The sequence below is a fragment of the Syngnathoides biaculeatus genome, chromosome 12 (assembly GCF_019802595.1).
Source record: "Syngnathoides biaculeatus isolate LvHL_M chromosome 12, ASM1980259v1, whole genome shotgun sequence".
Lineage (NCBI taxonomy): Eukaryota > Metazoa > Chordata > Actinopteri > Syngnathiformes > Syngnathidae > Syngnathoides > Syngnathoides biaculeatus.
The window spans coordinates 64,941-82,972 of record NC_084651.1 but is presented as its reverse complement, the minus strand read 5'-3'; the positions used below and the strand labels follow the sequence as shown (position 1 = coordinate 82,972).

The 18,032-nt window shown below is 46.0% G+C and overlaps 2 protein-coding genes across 4 annotated transcripts; one reads left to right on the top strand and one right to left on the bottom strand.

Annotated features, from left to right (window-relative positions):
- Positions 1 to 244: 244 nt before the first annotated feature.
- Positions 245 to 10,219, bottom strand: ncoa4 (nuclear receptor coactivator 4). Of its 2 annotated transcripts, XR_009797576.1 has the most exons (11): positions 10,063 to 10,219; positions 8,047 to 8,161; positions 7,017 to 7,157; positions 5,980 to 6,071; positions 5,541 to 5,649; positions 5,074 to 5,151; positions 4,289 to 4,993; positions 3,552 to 3,704; positions 3,373 to 3,468; positions 3,131 to 3,206; positions 245 to 615 (listed from the first exon to the last, which is right to left on the bottom strand). XR_009797576.1 is itself a non-coding variant. In XM_061838163.1 (10 exons), the coding sequence occupies exons 2-10, from the start codon at positions 8,158 to 8,160 to the stop codon at positions 610 to 612; spliced, it is 1,494 nt and encodes a 497-aa protein (XP_061694147.1). In that variant the 5' UTR covers position 8,161; positions 10,063 to 10,219; the 3' UTR covers positions 245 to 609. The 2 variants fall into 2 exon arrangements, 1 of the variants encoding a protein (XP_061694147.1); XM_061838163.1 differs by lacking the exon at positions 3,131 to 3,206.
- Positions 10,195 to 17,504, top strand: yipf3 (Yip1 domain family, member 3). 2 transcript variants are annotated; one of them, XM_061838165.1, is made up of 9 exons: positions 10,195 to 10,326; positions 13,826 to 14,035; positions 14,105 to 14,211; positions 14,300 to 14,345; positions 14,422 to 14,514; positions 14,761 to 14,892; positions 15,115 to 15,228; positions 15,325 to 15,448; positions 16,670 to 17,504. In XM_061838165.1, the coding sequence occupies exons 2-9, from the start codon at positions 13,856 to 13,858 to the stop codon at positions 16,774 to 16,776; spliced, it is 903 nt and encodes a 300-aa protein (XP_061694149.1). In that variant the 5' UTR covers positions 10,195 to 10,326; positions 13,826 to 13,855; the 3' UTR covers positions 16,777 to 17,504. The 2 variants fall into 2 exon arrangements, with proteins under 2 accessions (XP_061694149.1, XP_061694148.1); XM_061838164.1 differs by lacking the exon at positions 10,195 to 10,326 and adding an exon at positions 11,710 to 12,000.
- The last annotated feature ends 528 nt before the right edge of the window (positions 17,505 to 18,032 follow it).

The following is an 18,032-nucleotide window of genomic DNA, read 5'->3' as shown; positions in this document are numbered from 1 at the left end:
CTATTAAATGTGAAGGTACGCCAATTTCCATTATCTATTTTTTATTTACGCAATACATTTCATGTTTTTACCTTGCTTTTACGTATGCACTGAGAACTTCTACTTTGTTGTACAGTGGGATAATGACAATAAATGGCCGTATTTATATTTTGGAAGTTGTGACACGCCAAAGGTTTTGTGCCAGCTTGGATGAACACCGAAGACAAGTTGACACTTTCACTCCAAAGGACACAAAGTAGCTAGCTCCATGAACGCAGATGTCAACATGTTTTATTAGGGCTAGAAGACCACTGACCCCACCCCCACATCCACACAAAAAATGTCATCCCAGGTGAGTAAATTCAAAGCATGTTGATGTTACAAGAGAATATTCCGAGGAGCAAAAATTTTATTTCATTGTTTGAGAAATCTAGGATGAAAAGTTTGAGCCTGAATTGGCAAGGATAAGCATTCAACGGAATCGCAAAAATAAATGTTTCGTAAAAATCTTTGTTAAAATAAGTCACCCTGTAAGAGTAAATAGCTGACTGATCGATGGGATGCCTTCAATCGACTTCCTGTTTGGGATCAAACTATGTCACAGGATTGAAGTGAAGATCATCCTCTTCATCAAACCTGAAAGAGGGGAAAAAAAAAAAAGGGGTTGGGGGCTCGTGAGCTTCAGTTTATCATAGACACATAGTCACAGAGCTTTTTTAGCATGATTTCATGCAAAGCCCGAGGCATGACGACTCCCCCCCACATAGCTTTCGGGCAGAACGCGGGCTGCAGCGCTATAATTGGCTGCTTCCAGAATGGAAAAGAAGCATTTGACTAACCCTCCGCGTGGCAGCGTTGATGCGTTTCCCACTCACCCAAAGCATAAACTTCCGCGCTTTTATTTTGTACCAACGTGATACATGTTTGGTACATCTCGTTACATCAGCATAGCCTGCTCCTCCCGCCACGCTGTAGCCAATCATGTTGCAGAGGGGCGTGTCCGGCCCAGAAATTATGTGCAAATCCTAATAAGACAGCTGTGAGATAAAGAATTTTGTTGTTGCGGCGCACACCTTCCACCCCACTCTTATGCGCCAAATACTTAATGAACCACTCCCCCTGCTAATTCCTTCGTTTGCTTGACACTGCAGCCCAAAGATGGCGGCCCTGACTTGCACTATGACAGAGCTGTTTACTCATATCAAATATCCGTGTTGTGAAACAGCATAAAAAGGGAAAGTGTCAAGGAATGCAGTGGAGCCGTACTCCACGTATTTGTCTGCTGTTTTCCTTTAATGAGCAACGTCTATCAAAAGTTGTTCATTTTCAACCATTTTTGTTAGAGGTTTTTAAATAAAGAAAAATATCGCTATACTGTTCATAAAAATTACCAAGCGAATTAATAAAATAAGCAGTACATTTTCGTTTTGTCCTAACCTTGAACGAATCTGTGACTGCAACTTTCTTTTTTACCCCCTCCCCACTTAACTTGAGCAGCAGTGACATATTAAAACGCGCAATACAAAGAAGAAAACCCACTGAAAATGAAACTCGACGACTCTGCTTGAAAGTCCAGATCAATGGTGGTAAATTTGTTTGAACAGGAAGGAGTAGACACGCCGTCAGATTAAGAGGCGGCTCTCAACCGCGAGCTTGTCTATCTCTAAGAGGCTCATGTGTGCGAGTGCGGCGCGTGACCTAAAAAACAAAAAGCCGCCCACGTCATCTCCCGACTTATGCGGGTCGCAATCTTTGAGAGTTACTGCATTTCATATGTGCCAGATCCAAATAAAGATGGCGCACGTGACGTCACCGTTTTCACGGCGCCGTATTGCCGGTCAAACATCGCTGCTCGGAAGTGCGGGAGTCGTTACACTGGAGCAGATTTTTCACAATGCCCGAGACCTGTTGTGCTGTTGGTTGCCACAACAGATGAGACAGATCTTCAAAGAGATCATTCTATGGAATACCAGCTGAAAAGGCCAGAAAAGATGCATGGATGTCACCAATTAAACATGATGAACTGCCTAAAAGGAAAGCAGTAATTGGTCCCTGTATAGCGATTGTTTCATTTCAGGTAGGAATTAGTCTTCTCAATCTCAAATGATCAAGAAGTACTTATAATGCCAAATTGACTCATTTGAGAACAATGCTCTTCAAAAAACAAAACATCTGTCACAGAGAGGTTTACGGAGGTAAGCGTGTGGCGGCAATATGCTTACAGTGTACGGAGGCCACATTTCCCCCCCGAGTCATAGTTAACGAATGCGAGTTTTCTGTAAAACCAGGGAACTTTTTTTTTTTTTTTTTTTAATATTGGAAAAAAAAAAAAAAAAAAAAACAGAGGGGCTCCATCACTATGTGGGATTTGTTCCTTATTGATAACAGAACCAGCAAGGAAGTTTTGTATGCGTCCAGACTGATGATGCTTTCAAAGTCTTGTGTGTAAATGCGGCCGACTTCTTCACAAGATACGTTTGGACGTAGAGCCAGTTGGCCAAGACAAGCCGAAGACAATTAACAGCGACTTGGGCATTAAATATGGCTCCTCGATGCCAAGTCTCTCTCATTTTGCCATGTACCTTTCATTTATTTTTGCTAGAAGACGTATTTTCCTTTCGTCTCAACAAAATTAACTTGCAACAATGCTGTGTTTGACCGATAATATAACGAGGTCAACAAAAATCACCGAATTTGATGACGTAGGTGGACGACCTCTATAGGTGTGTGCAATCAATTGTCATGATTGGCAATATGTTTTGTGAAGATGCGAATGACTATTTTCCATACATGGAAAGTTTCTCCTTTTGTTTAACAAATGCATCTCAGTGGGCAGAGAGTTCCTATTTTGACTTCTTTTGGAAATGTCATTCAAGCTCTCTTTGCCTCATTAGGTTGTTGCAATAAATCAGATCGATTTGTGAGCTAAGTACCAGGATGAGGGAGCTGTTTTGCATTTACACAATAAAATAAAGGAATAAAATGATATTACTGTGATATGACTGCCTGTGTATGAATTAAAATTGTGGAAAACCCATATCTTTTCCGTTACTGTGGCTCTACCAAGAATGTGATGATAGTTAAGATTGATGCACTTTTAAGGTCCTACTTGGAGGAAAGAAGTTATTAAATAACTTTGAATTTTTCAAACCGATCAAATGGGAATGACATATGAGGTCCCTCAAGTGTCAGTTCTTGGACCTCTTTTGTCCAGCCTGACTTTATTTCTGTTGGAGGATGGGGGGGGGGGGGGAGAGAGAGAAACAGAGAGAGAGAGAGAGAGAGAGAGAGAGAGAGAGAGAGAGCGAGCGAGCGAGAAAAAAAAAACAAAAACCAGATCAAATGATAAGAAAATGACACATAAATGGTCATCTTCCAGTGGTTGCTGCTCACCTGGATTGGACGAGGGTTGTGGAGCCATTTCTCTTGGTCCCCACCCACTTTCATGCTGGAAAAGGAGTCACAGAGAGAGGGCAAGGTCCCACGTTCCTGCGGCGAGTTAGCATACAGGTGGCGTCACGTCAGGACTAGCCAGGCGTCACGTCGCCGTTCGTTCGATTTGTCTTAGCTACCTGACACCTGTTCTTGACATCCTGCTGCGCTGCTGCCACCAACTTCTCCGGAAGCATCCAAGTTTCTGCAACTAAAGGCTTCTGGAAGCAGGAGCCGGAGGTACCGGAGGAAAGGTTGGAAGGGTGAAGCCACGCCTCCAGAATGGCCTGAACCTGTGGAGACCACACCCTCACTCTGTCAGCAAGAAGACTGAGTCGGCGTCACTCGGGAGAGTATCGGCGCTGGGAATTGATGGGGTTTCCAGACAGAGACCCGCCGCCAATACTAAACATTTACGCATAATGAAGCAAATATTTGGAATTGCTTTCACTTTTAGTTGAAGCGTGAACTATAACAGCAACGAGTCAGAATAATAGCTACGGTTTTTACCATCCGCTTGTGAAACAATAACTCATGGGCAGAGTACAAATGTCGAGTCCGTGCGCGGGTCGGGTTGAAAGTCCATGCCGGCTGGATGGAAGATTCCAGGAAAAGTTGCTAAACTTTAAGACACAGAAAAAGGTCCGGATTGCTATTGCCACTTGGCAGCGGCGCAAATTAAGAGCTGATCTGCGACGAAACATACAGGAAGTGGCCAATTAAAAAGAATGTTTGCGGATGTATGGATTGAAATATAAAATCGTATCACTAAGTCCTAAACTAGCTAAAAGGAAGGCAGTAATTGGTCCCTGTAAGGAAAAAAAAATATATATATTATATATATATATATATATATATATATAATAAAATTCGTTACCTTTTGTTCTTGCTGTCGGCGCTGCAAAGTAGGCGGGAAATCCTTTGAAGCTGGCAGGACATTGTTAGCGGACGCAAGCGGTGCTTCGGCGGCAACGGAGACGGGGACGCCGTTTTTGTCTCGTGCGCTGCACTGCAGCAGCCAGGCGTTCAGAGCTTCTTTTCCGCAGTTTTCGTCACAGACACACTCAGAATAGCTGGAGCACGGCTCGTTGGCGCGGCATGTTTGCGGCAGCGGCGCCGCCTGCTGAAGCCACGCCTGAAGGCCGGCGACGGCAGGGGGCGCTGCGGCGGCGGGCGCGGGGGCAACAGTCGGCTGGGTCTTGAGGCACTTGAGCTGGCCCAGGTTCTCGATCTCCAGTGCCTGGGTACCTTGGCGGCAGCAGGAGGAGCAGTCAGAGCCCACGAGCCAGTCGTCCCAGGACTGGCACTCAGAAAACGGATTCAAGCGCAAACGCCAACGCTCGCCACCCGACTCAGTGGGGGCAGCGGGCGGGGGCTGCAGCCATTTGCTCAGGTCGTCGTCCCGGAAGAGATTAGGCGAGTCGGATTTGTTGATCTTGTCCATAGAGACGCAGGAGGGAGAAGAGGAGTCCTTCCACTTCTGACCATTGGCCTTCTGGTCCCGGAGCAGCCACATCTCCAGATCTTGTAGCTGACCCCAGGCCTTGAGAAAATCCACTGATCCCGGGGCCAGACGGGAAGCCTGGACATCGGCGAGACAGTCAGAGTTATGTGAGCGAATGCCGCTCGCAAAACATCAGAAAGAATCACAGCTTGCCCTACTTTGTATTTGTCAGCTTCAAGTCCGAGTCCAGGACGACTTTCCAGCAGCCAGTTGCCCAGAACCCCACCCTGGTCTTTCTACACACAAGAGCATAAAGAAGATGGACACGTCTCAGTAGGCGGACGGTGACATTCTGCCTGGGGAAGTACACAAAAGTGTTGGGACACACTTCTTCGAGTGCTTTCAAATTATCAACTCATTTGGGAAAACTCCGTAAAGCAGCCACTCGACAGGTTGGAGCAGATGCTACTATGGTGCTCGTGTCTTTGCTAATCCCTTGGACTCCACACCTCTTTCATAGGGTTAGACCATACAGTTCGTTGCCATGCCTTTTACTTCTTTGGAATTTGGACTGTGTCAACATACCATGGGGGTCAGGTATTGAACAAAACAGAAAACGATCGGGGCGAGGAAAAGCCAACAACAGCTGCGAAAGAAGACAATTAAACACTCAATCAATCAACACCTGGACGCTGATGCTCCCGAAAGAAGTGATGGCGTCCCTCAAGGAGCGCGAGTCTGCATTAAAAATCATCTCGGGCGTTTCCTCTGGCATCAAACTGAGTGATGACATCCTGGGGAGAGACAAACACGGACACCTAAATAGTAAGGAACCAGCGCTACCGGTTGCAGGCGATAGAGCTCGTTGACGTTTGTAATACGAATTGCGGATCTCAACTACCCTTTGACATCGCGTTCTTCAGTCAAGGGAAACAACAGCAGCAGCAGTTTGTTACCCGACCCCTAGCGCTACGACGACCGCAAGCGAAAGCCGAAAATACGGAGTGCGGGCCTCACTCTTTCTTTTGTAGAGCGACCCATTTTAACGCTTACGTTCACATAAACTCCGTTCTATTTGCACGACAAACACGAAGAGGCACAGCGTCGATCGATAACGTTCTTACTTGTCAATGCAGTCGGTCAGCTGATTGCCGAGGTCGCCGCTGCTGTGGATGCTCCGCAGCTGCTGGGAGATGGCTTCTAACTGCCCGTGCATCTGAAATACAATTAACGCACGTACAAAACAGGTTTAGGATTAGGTGAATGGGACTTATGCCTTGAATGTGCAAATAAAAACATGCAAATCATTACCACAGGAAAGATGAGGAAGGCACATTGATAACTTTGCATTCCTCGCACTTGTGACCATTTACAAAAACGTTAACCCTATCTCACAAAGCAAAATTCCATATTAGAATGATTAAACATTCTGATAATTAATTTTCTTTGTAATTCATTTTTTACAACTACGGACTGAGTTACTATTTGCAATTAGCATTAGCAGGCTCGCGATGACCATTCTAGCTGGAAAAAAAGGAAAAAATGGATTTCGCTTACACTTACGTCATGTGCGTTACAAATTATTACTGCCTTCAAAAAGTTTGGGGAATGCCATTTCCTCCTACTCCACCCCCCCCCCCAATTGGCCCAATAATGCGTGCACCAAAAGTCCGTGGGGTAAACATGGAAATTGGCCAAACGGTTCAACGTGGTGCAAATTTTCTCCATTCTTTTTTTTTTTTTTTTTTAAATTGGCGAGGCAGACATTAACATGAACCCATTTTTCAACGTAACCAACGTTCGCCGTAACAATTCACTCTACTTTCCTAAACCCTTGCTGTGTTGCACACTGATTGAGTGACCATTCTGACAGGCCCTGATTTTTTGGGAAATCTTACACTGCTACTATGAGACCAACTGCGTTTCCCGCTTCCTTTCATCCTTCCAAAAAAGCTACTGCGGGCATGTTGCTTAGTAAAGTAACTGTAAAACGCTGTTTACGGACAACAACGGCAGGAGTTGTGTTGTCGGCCGGACCTTTGTTGAAGACAGACGCTCGCAGAGCTCAGTATGTGGCGGCTGACCTCAGAACCAGCCTTAAGCCAGACTGATGTGGGGCATGATGGTCAAGAAGAACCCCAAAGGCGCAAAAGTCGCTCACCCGATGGAGTTGATGTAACTGCTGCTGCAGCGTTTCAGCCTTGACGTGTTCCAGCAGCTCGATCTGGCCCAGAAGATGGACCTCCCTGCAGCGGAGCGCCTCCTGCTGGCGACTCATGTTACTCTGCAGCTGCCATCGCACCTGGCAGAGACACAAGCATGGGACAATGACAATGGAAGCCAGAGAAAGTCAAGCCGGCGGAATGCTGTGAGCAAAAACGCATCAGCGAGGGCCACCAGCTTTAACTTGTTTGGCTATTCAATGTGTCCATATTTGCAAAGCAAAGCAAGCCACTCATTTTTGGAATGATTACTCCGTTGACTAATTTAACAATCTTTTTTCTGCTACTCGGTTCCATTTGTCACCATGCAGCTTCAGACTTTGAAGGAATGCTTAGCATAAATTCCAGTTTTATTCTTTGGGTGATGGAATGGCATCGCTGCTTGCACTAACAACGCGCCTGTGAGCAGAGTTGTGCTGGGCGGGCGATAAGGCCTAAATTTAAGATCAGAATTTCTTTCCCCCTTAATGACACCATATTGATTGGATTAAAGTTTGTAATTGTATAATACCAGTGACACATTTATTTAAATTCTAAATCTGAAGGTTTATTTCGCAAGTACAAACATCCAACAGGAATAGATTACTTTGCCTTTTTTTTTTCTTTTGACTTCATATATTGGAATGACTGCATACCTGCCCACCTACAGAAATTAGATTCGATAATCATGACTTTCCATATTTTTCAGTAATGCTTACATTATTTAATTTATTTAAATTTAAAGACCATTACAGCAGGACTATCACTGTAATATACGCTGTACAGTAAGACGCTAAAATAATTCTGCCTATTAAGAAACTGCGTAATATAACATAACACTTATTGTAATTGATTATAACTATAGCTACAATATTTCTTTAGGATTTGGCGGTTGTAGGTGTTAATCACTCCCTTTAGTAGGCAGCTATGCACTTAAAGAACCCAGTCTGGGTTAGGGTCTCTACATCCAGGAGAAAGGTGACCTCTGACCTCTCTGGCGTTGTCCCTCAGCTGCTGCTCTGTTTTTAGCACAGCGTTGATGGCCTGCTCCAGCTGATCCTGAGCCAGCAAGCACTGCTTCAACTTGCTGCCTGCTGTGGGCATCCTGGACAGGGAGCAGAAAAACGTGTAATTTAGTCTCATTGGGTGCTCTTGTGGGTTCAGAGGGATGGGGGTGGTGGGGGAAAGAGTCTTCCATTGGTGCACGAAGATGCTCCTCATTGCCACGAAAATGACATCGAGCTCACTTCTTTTAGCCAGCAAAATCACATTCGTCTCCCACCATTCCATAAGCCAACACAAACCCACATATTTTTGTGTCTGTGTGAATGTATACAAACATGCTCGCGTGCGCGCGCGCGCACACACACACACACACACACACACACACACACACACACACAGACACACACACACGGAAACTCACTCTTGGTTTGTACAAATTGGACTTCCACTCACCCCCCAATGAAAAAACAAACAAAAGAAAAAGTCTGCGTAAAAAATACCTTATTTGATCCAATTCTCGGAGTCCGAACATCCGAGCAAAGCTGTGTTGAAAATGTAGCCACATCAAGTCAAGCAATGCCAAAGTCATGGCGTGAGCACGCACTTTTACGAGTGGGCTTCTCAAGATTTCTTTTTCCACAATTTTCTTTGCCATGGGCCCAAAGACAGACAGCTGTACCACCAGGCAGCAAAGCAGAAGCGACCCCAGGGCACTCACGGGGATATGGAAGCGGATCAGTCATCTGCAAGTCATGGCTTGACGCGAGCTGTTTTTGAGAATTGGTTCACCACCATTTTGTCCACACGGCTGTGGAGGAAGGGGCTCAAAAATCCCTGCTGTCGTGCGCGGAAACCCGTTTTTTCTTAGTGTCATAGCAGGGCGGCACAGAATGCCGGAGACAAATTCTTATGTGTTGTTACATACTTGGCCATTAAACCTGATTCTGAAACGTTTGAAACCAGTAATTGCAAACAAAGGTGGCTCCTGAACCAAATATTACCCCTGATTCTTCCATGTGCTCAAATACTCATTTGCAGCAATAACATACAAATATATTTTTAAAAGTGATACATTGTGATGATTGGATTTTTACTTTAGATGTCTCTCACAATGGATATGCACCTAAGACGAAAATGTTTGGCCCCTCCTATTATTTCAAAGTGGGAGAACTTGCAAAATCGCAGTGTATTCAAACATTAATTTCCCTCACTGTATATAACGTATACTCATACACGCACACATGAATGTAAATGCATAGATAGAAATAGAAATATTTTGCAATACAATTCAAGGCAAAAAGAATTTTGAATCCAATTTGAATCATTAACTAATCAATAAATCAAAACAACGTGTCGAATTGTTTGTGTTCTACAACACGAGTTAGACATCGTAGAAGCGCTCATAAGTGGTCGCGAGAAGCAAATTTCAGCCTTTGTGTCTATTTGACATTTTAAAGTCCAAGCATTGAGCGACCCATGGGCGTGTCTTATCAGCTGTGAACACAGAGCTGATAACAACCCTGGCTCAAAACACCCTGTGACCTTTCAGCTTGGTGTTTACAAGCATGCAGAATCCTGCCAAATATATTTCTTTGCGTTAATTCAAACCTCGCCAGAAGTTGTCCTTAAAATACGCCAAGTCTGTACTGACGAACGGGAGGCCATGAAGCTTTCTTTCTTCAAGTAATACTCGCGATGAGAAGGAAAAGGCAAAAATATCGACGACAATTCTATTCGATCGCTTTTTCGAGTGCGGACGTGGAAAGTTTCCTTTTGTGAGTCGGCCGCCATGTTCCCGTACGGAGGTTGCACGTCACCCTCGCGGCCTTCCCAAACCTTCCACTCTAGCACGGACGTACTCGCCTAAAACGGAAGGCCTCCACTCACGTCGCGTCTTGGTCGGCGAGCGGAGCCAACCGTGCCAACACACCATTTTGGATTGAAATCGTATTTCGTAGCACATACGGTTTTCGCTCGCAATTCGAGACGAGTCCAAGTCACCTTTTGCTTTTGTTTCTTCGCTTCTCCTGTTGAAAGCCACCAATTTCGCAAATTGCTCGAACAAGCGGTCGTCGTTGGGGAAAGTAAATCGTTTCTCTCGCGTTCCCTCGCTCGTTCCTCTAAGATTGACTCCAGCTGGTCACTTAGTCACGAGGGTGAAGGCGGGGGCAGTTCCTCTTCGATTTGTTTGCTTTTGGCGTCCGGCCGCTGAAGGTACAAGATCGCCATCTTCCGTGTTGGAGCAGGACTCGGTACGCCATCAAAGTACGTACAGAGAGCAAATCGAAGACCAAAACATAACTTGTCTTCTTCGTCCTAATTTCTCATGGAAAAACTAAAATGACGCTTAGAAAATTATAATTGAAAACACGTCATCAGGCCTAATGCTGCTAAATGAAATCTATCTATCTATCTATCTATCTATCTATCTATCTATCTATCTATCTATCTATCTATCTATCTATCTATCTATCTATCTATCTATCTATCTATCTATCTATCTATCTATCTATCTATCTATCTATCTATCTATCGCAATGTTTTGGCTACAGAAGTGTTTCCATAGGCACATCAAATTTTGTTTTTTTTCGAGGGAGATTAAATTTTTTGGCTACGGTTATCGTTTGAACTTTGATCTTGAAGGTTCTTTGACAAATGAACACTGTCACCAGAGCTGATTGATGCACTTGTGCTGGAGTTAGGAATAAAGAAAGAAGCCACATGTGAAACTCAAGCGCAAGTGTCCTCCCGTTATTCTTAGACTGAGCTGTAGTACTTGTCGTATATAGCAGGATCATATCGAGGTGAGGAAAATGGTCGATCATTGGCCTCACAGTTTTCAGGACCGGGGTTCAATCACGGCCTTGCCTGTGTAGAGTTTGCATGTTGGCCACGTGCCTGCGTGGCTTTTCTCCAGGCACTGCGCTTTGCTCCCACATCTAAAAAAAACATGCAACATTAATTGGACACTAAATTTTCTCGTCAGTGTGATTGTGAGTGTGACTGTTGTCTGTCTCCATGTGCTCTGCAATTGGCTGGCGACCGGTTCAGGGTGTACCCCGCCTCCTGCCCGTTGACAGCTGGAGTAGGCTCCAGCACAGGAAGGTGTGTCCTTCGTGAGGATAAGTGGCTCAGAAAATGGATGGATGGATGTGTGTGGATTTGAGAAGATATGATTGGAAAAAAAACAATTTAACTTTTGTTCTTCATTTTGTTTCACTTTATTTTAGTGTATTATTTTAGTTTTAGTAGACTTTGGCACAGCTGTAAATGGTTGGCCTCACAGTTCTGAGGTCAGGGTTCAATCCCGGCCCCTCCTGTGTGGAGTTTGCATGTCCTCCCCGTGCCTGCATGGGTTTTCTCTGGGTGGGCACTCGGGTTTCCTCCCACATCCCAAAAACATGCAACATGAATTGATACTCTAAATTGACCCCGCAGTGTGATTGTGAGTGCAACTGTTGTCTGTCTCTTGGTGCCCTGCGCTTGGCTGGCTACCAGTTCAGGGTGTACCCCACCTTCTGCCCAATGACAGCTGGGATAGGCTCCGGCACTTCCGCGAGCCTCGTGAGGATAAGCGGCGAAGAAGATGGCTGGATGGATTTATTTTAGTCCCGTACTCCAACCCCGTAGATGGCGGTAATGCGTCTTAAACGTTGGATGCCTACGCCATGAATAAAAAAAAAAATAGATATATAGGTTTCTTTTTTTCCTCTTTCGGAGGCCGATCTGTCCCATTTGGTCGCTTTTGATTTGTTTTTGTTATCGCGTGTTTCTAAGGAACGAAGGAGCTATTAGTGCTGCACACGCCGCCACTCGGAAACAAAAAACGAACGAAGGAGACGAGTACTTACTGTACTTTGCAAAATCCACAACATGTCTGCGAGCCCCGCGCGCACGAACACGGAACCGTGGGGAAGCTTCGACGACCACCTCGTACAGGTATGAAGACGGGCTAACTCCGCGAGCCACTGTCGAGCACTCTTTCCGTCCGCCTGTGTGTCTTCCTTACCGCTGGCGAGGTATCCATGAGCAAGGCCGTCTAGTATTCCAGACGCCAACCTTACCCATCAGGCGGTGTGAAATGTCAGTGTCACAACAGACGCAACTCCAAGACTGCTGTGACTGGGATTTTAGGGTGGCTTGTCCATTGAACGAAGAGTCATCGGTTCGAATCCCCTTCTCCGCAGTTGAACTGAACCCAAAACTGATTATGAAGCAGGCTTCTGCTGCTGCGTGAACGAGTGGCTGTTGTTGTTGTTGTTGTTGTTGTTGTTGATCAGGAGTGTCAAACTCATCTTTGTCGCGCTGTTAGGGTCCCTCAGGGTGCCGTTATGACTTGACAATTTTTTTATAGGTTTCATCGACTAAGCATAGTGTTGTAATGACACTCGGTGTTATTTGCTGCAAGTAGATGGCGAGAAGAAGGTGAAATGCTTTTGCCGGCCACATCAAATGACGTGGCCCCACGACCGTGGTATCCCCGCACCCTGCTGTCAAGGTCACACAAGCAAGACGACGCTTCTTCTTCTTCTTTTCCTTTCGGCTTGTCCCATTAGGGGTTGCCACAGCGTGTCATCTCAGATTTGTTTGGCAGAGTTTTACGCCGAATGGCCTTCCTGACGCAACCCTTCTGCATTTTAGCCGGGGAGAGAAGCTTACAGCACCCGGTATTCCCAGGCGGTCTCCCATCCAAGTGGTAACCAGGACCAAACCCGCTTCGCTTCTGAGATCTGACGTGATCGTAAGCCAAGCAAGACGACGCTGCTCACGGAATTCTGTGCACGTTTGTGGACGTTCGGCTGATCCTGCTGGCTTAAAATTGCTGCGCGGCTCAGAAGTGGCCTGCTGGCTTCGAGCTTGACATGTCTGCTGTCCATTGAAAGTGCATTCTATTGAACAAATTATAGATGGTGGGCAAAAAGCAGCAATCCTGTTTGTTAAATTGAACAAAATGTCTAGATTTACACGAGCGGCATTATCAGACTGATCGTGATAGGTGTATAGTTTTCATGTGACAGATATTAAGAAAGTTCATGGATTTTAGAAAATTCCAGCAAAACGTTGGCCAGCGACTGGCATTAATGAGAAGCTTGCCAAACACAGAGACTTATCCATATAGCCCACGCTGGGAACTTCAATCTGATGAAGTGCTCTTTCTCTCTCCCCTGCTACATTTCCCTTTTCCTCTGCTTGGGCTGCACGCAGACAGTGATTCACATCTGAGACGCAACGGCGATTGTTTGAAAGGGTGGCTAAACTCGCATGTGATTGGCCAGTACGGTTTGTCGCTTGCATAAAGCTTGTGACCCGATGCCGCTCGTAATAGAAACGCCCCGTAAGTCTTGAAACATAAGCCGCCCTTTTTGGGACCGCTTCTGAGTCTGGACTCGGACCGTCGTCTGCCGCCTTAGGTTGAGAATTCCACCTGAGGTGGTTGGCAGGATGGCGCTGTGGTGTTTTATAAGCACATTCAAAATAATCGAGTCAAACAAAGGTTGATGAACTAAGCTTAGTTGTTTTACATAAATAGCTATATCATTTACAGTGGACGTTGAGGAGATTTTAATGGGAGGTTTTCTGAATGGGCTTTTAAATGTGGCATATACATATTTTCCTGTTGAAAGGGGCACAACGTATGAGTTTGAGTCTCCTCTGATTAACATTTTGCATTTTCATGTCAATGTCCTGTTTTTCTTGTAATGATAGCGAGAAATGCTGAACACATCCACAGGTTATCCTATCTTTATTCTTCTCTCCACCCGAGGTCGGCAGTGGCGGATCAGCGGTCATAGACATGGAAAACATGGACGACACGTCAGGCTCCAGCTTTGAGGATGTGGGGGAGATGCATCAGAGGATGAAGGAAGAGGAGGAAGTGGCGGCAGAGGCGGCGGATGCCGACGACGAGCAGGGAGACAACTTCTTGGGCATGAAGGGCTTCCAGGGCCAGCTGGGCAGGCAGGTGGCGGACGAAGTGAGTCCACGTTCTGCTTTCATTCCTCCCGCTGCGTCCGGCTAGAGTCAAACATCTCATCCTCTTCAGGTGTGGCAGGCGGGAAAGCGGCAGGCTTCTCGAGCCTTCAATCTATACGCCAACATCGACATCCTGAGGCCATACTTTGATGTGGAACCTGTTCAGGTGCGCAGCAGGTAGGAGCCGCCGCCGCCGCCATTTTCTCTCTGCCGACGGCCGCTTTGTGTCAGCTGCCGAATGATTGATATTGATGTGGGTGTGCAGGTTGATGGAGTCGGTCCTTCCCATCCGCATGATCAACTTCCCCCAGGTACGTGCGCTTCTGGTCTCTAGACTTTTGCTTGCATCCATCTGCTCTCACACACACACACCGTGTATGCCTGTAGAAGATTGCCGGCGAGCTGTACGGACCGCTCATGCTTGTCTTCACACTGGTTGCCATCTTGTTGCACGGCATGAAGACGTCGGGGACCGTCATTGTGAGAATGCGTGCTCGCGCACGCTCGCACGCACACGCACACACGCCGACCAGCGGCAGCACTCCAACTTCAGGAATGGCCTCCATGTGGCGTTTGAGACCACAACGAAAAATTCCTGGCAACAACAAGAGAACGCGGGTTCATTCCCACGGCTACCAATTGAACTGTCCGCTGTTTCTCTCGTACCTCAACAACAACAACGACAGCAGCGGCGCCACGGTGATGTTGCATGTGGGTGTGTTCCAGAGAGAGGGCACCCTGATGGGAACGGCCATCGGAACGTGTTTCGGGTACTGGCTGGGAGTTTCATCTTTGATCTACTTGCTCGCCTACCTTGTCAACGCGCAGATCACCATGTTGCAAATTCTCTCCCTGCTGGTGAGCCGCCTCACGCGTGCACCTTGACTTCTGGGTGCCCCAACTGTTTTTTGAATCATTATTGTAACATTGGAGTTAGGAGTGAGCTTCAGATGGGCAACCGCTTGAGTGGTGGGGGGGAGTTTGCATTACACGTGCAACAACGAATCCTTTAACTGATGATGAGTATTACGAGATTTCTTTCTTTCCTGTGAGCCGACTCCCCGTTTGCTTGCGCATCAGGGCTACGGGTTGTTCGGCCACTGCGTAGTTCTACTGGTCAGCTACAACGTGCACTTCCACTTGCTCTTCTACACCCTCTGGCTGCTGCTCGGGGGACTGTCTACCATACGGATGGTGAGCCTCCGTCCCCGTCCGTCTGTGCTCTCCCTTCGCGCGGCGGAGGCCGTCCGAACGGCCCCTTTCACGTCGGCGACTCGTTTGTTGTTTCAGGTGTCAGCTCTGATGTCTCGCACTGTGGGTCCGACTCCTCGCCTGCTGCTGTGCGGGACTGTGTCGTTCTTGCACATGTTCTTCCTGCTCTACCTACACTTTGCCTACCACAAGATGGTGGAAGGTAGGCTTGCAACATTTCAACTGGCTAACAAAATTGAAGGTTAGCTTTTGAAAGGGAACTTGAGCGTATTTGTGCATGGTACTGACTGAAACAAGCAGGATCAGAATCATCTTTCCTGGTTAAGTTTGCTAAAACAGTGAATTTGGAAAGAAGCCACGATTATAAAATAGAAATATTGGACATGAGTGCAAAAGAACGGACTGTCATGAAGCAAGAAAGTGTTCATTAGCTGTGCGCTAAGTCTGATCAACGACAACAACAAAAAACGACACTGAAAACAATGGTGACATTTTGCAGTGAGTCCAAGGTCCTTTCATCGAGGTCAGTAACACTTGCTGATGCTGTCATACTTACTGCGAACACTACACCGAGACAAGACCTGAAAGAAAAGGTCATTCCAATGATGACACTTATGACAACGATAAATGCTTCAATAAAACGAAACAAGACGCCCTGTGTCTGTGATAAATCACAATCCTGTGCATTGTTTTGGAGCCAGTCCGCGTGAGCCATTGTCTCATGCGATGGATGACGTTGGCAGAATAGGACAAATTAAGCTCACGAAGACAACCTGTACAGTAAACTCACTGTGTACATGCTTGGGCTGGGGATCGAGAACCCATTGGCACCAGGACTGACGTTCTCGTCCTCCTGGAAGTGTACAAATGAAAACATTTGAGGGTGGCATGGTAGCTCAGCTGGAAAGCGTTGGCCTCACAGTTCTGAGGTCCTGGGTTTGATGACGCACCCGGCTGTAAAGAGTTTGCTTGCGGGCACTCCACTTTCCTCCCACATCTCAAAAAAACATCCAACCTTAATCGGACACTCTAAATTGCCCCGTCGGTGTGATTGTGAGTGCGACCGCTGTCCGTCTCCGTGTGCCCTGCGATTGGCTGGCGGCCGCTTCAGGGTGTAGCCCGCCTCCTGACCGTTGACAGCTGGGCTATGCTCCAGCACGCCCCGTGACCCTTGTGAGGACAAGCTGCAAAGAAAATGGATGGATGGAGAAAACATTTGAGCTCTCTGGTGTGATGAAGAAGTGGTGAAAGCCGATGAAGATCAGAGACTAAAATAGGCTCATCGCCAACAACCACGGCGAAAAAAAAAAAAAAAATGTCTTAACTGTTAAAATGAATAACCAGTCATTCTCCCAAATGCTCTCATTCATCTTCCCATGGACTCCCGTCTCTTTGTTTTCTCATCCCATTTGTCTGTTTTCAGGTCTTCTGGACTCCTTGGAAGGCTCGAACTTGGCAGCCATGCAGCGGGTGGCCAGAGACGTGGAAGAACGCGTGAGGCTCAACGCCACCGTTGCCCTCGCCCTTTGACACCTGCGTGCACGTCTTTGTGTTCAAACCATTTATTTCTTTTTCAAACTTTTTGTCTCCTTTGTTGTCATGGTTACCAAGATGCTGATACAGTGTGTAAATATGCTATTTATCAGTTCGCCATGTATGGAAAATGTTTAATTTGGCCTTGCAGACAGACGCTTTCCGTCTTTGAATTCCAGTGTTTTGCAATTCTTACAGGTGATAAGTCCGTCATTTACAGAGACGAAAAGAATTCAAATGTCACCCCACACGAAAAACAAACCTGCCAGTGGTCTCATCATTCACGTCTATTAGTGGGTCCCGTTTTTTCTTGAATGGAAATGAGCAAATGTTGGCACCAATCGTCGTGCTAATACTGCATTGAAAGCTCACAAGCGCTGTGTAAATCCGCTTTTGATTGGGAGAAAGCCAAATATGTGTTTCCACTTTATTTTAATGCAAAAGTAATGAAGCAGCGTGTTTGTGTTAGACTCCATCACTCTACAAATCCATAAGTATCACTACTTCAAAGAGTCTGGAATGAGTGAGAGACCGCGTTCAGAATCATCGGCTTTTTCCAATTTCCACTTTTTCTCCACATACACGTAGTGTTTGGCTTGCAAACGTTATTCTTTGGGAATCAACAAAAACATGAACAAGAAATAAAATTCCAATAATCACTGCCCTGGTTACTTGCTGACAGCTGGCGAGGTTACCCAGCCAAAAGGAATAAAGAAAAACCTCAACTTTTTGTTTTTCTGCGAAAATGTAATGTTTTGAATTGATTCATTTCAGTGGCTGGCGTGGGCAACTTCACTCCATCGGCTGTCTCTAACTTAATGAAAAGTGTTCGTGGTCGCCCCCCCCCCCCACCCCAGTACAACCTGATGCCTTGAGAGGTTTTTTTTTTTTTTTTTTTTTTTTTGCTGTTCAAGATTCCACCTGTAGCATGGCCCGTTTTTAAACCATTTTTGAAAAGACATTTTTTTAGTTGGGAGCCCTGCCGCGAGATAGCGCAAGCGCACTTCACAAGATCCTTGTGATATATCAGTTTTTCCTTTTTTAATCAGTTGCAAAATTTCACCATTTTTAATGTAAATGTGGGGTGCTGTGTGTAGATTGCGCAAAAACAAAAAAATCTATGTATTTGACATGAGGTAATTAGAGCCTTAAATGAGTCAATAAGTTATTTTTTACACATTATTTTGGAGCAAAACTTAAAACAAAAATTCCATAGGATGTGTTTGTGGCAAGAATTGTACAAACAGGGTTAC

Coding starts and splice junctions, on each gene's coding strand:
- ncoa4 (XM_061838163.1), bottom strand. CDS start 8,160: ATGCCCACAGCAGGCAGCAAGTTGAAGCAGTGCTTGCTGGCTCAGGAT. Junction 7,158..8,046: donor TGAGGGACAACGCCAGAGAG/GTCAGAGGTCAC, acceptor TGTCTCTGCCAG/GTGCGATGGCAGCTGCAGAG. Junction 4,994..5,073: donor TTGAAGCTGACAAATACAAA/GTAGGGCAAGCT, acceptor GCCGATGTCCAG/GCTTCCCGTCTGGCCCCGGG.
- yipf3 (XM_061838164.1), top strand. CDS start 11,935: ATGTCTGCGAGCCCCGCGCGCACGAACACGGAACCGTGGGGAAGCTTC. Junction 12,001..13,825: donor TCGACGACCACCTCGTACAG/GTATGAAGACGG, acceptor TCTCCACCCGAG/GTCGGCAGTGGCGGATCAGC. Junction 15,229..15,324: donor GACTGTCTACCATACGGATG/GTGAGCCTCCGT, acceptor TTGTTGTTTCAG/GTGTCAGCTCTGATGTCTCG.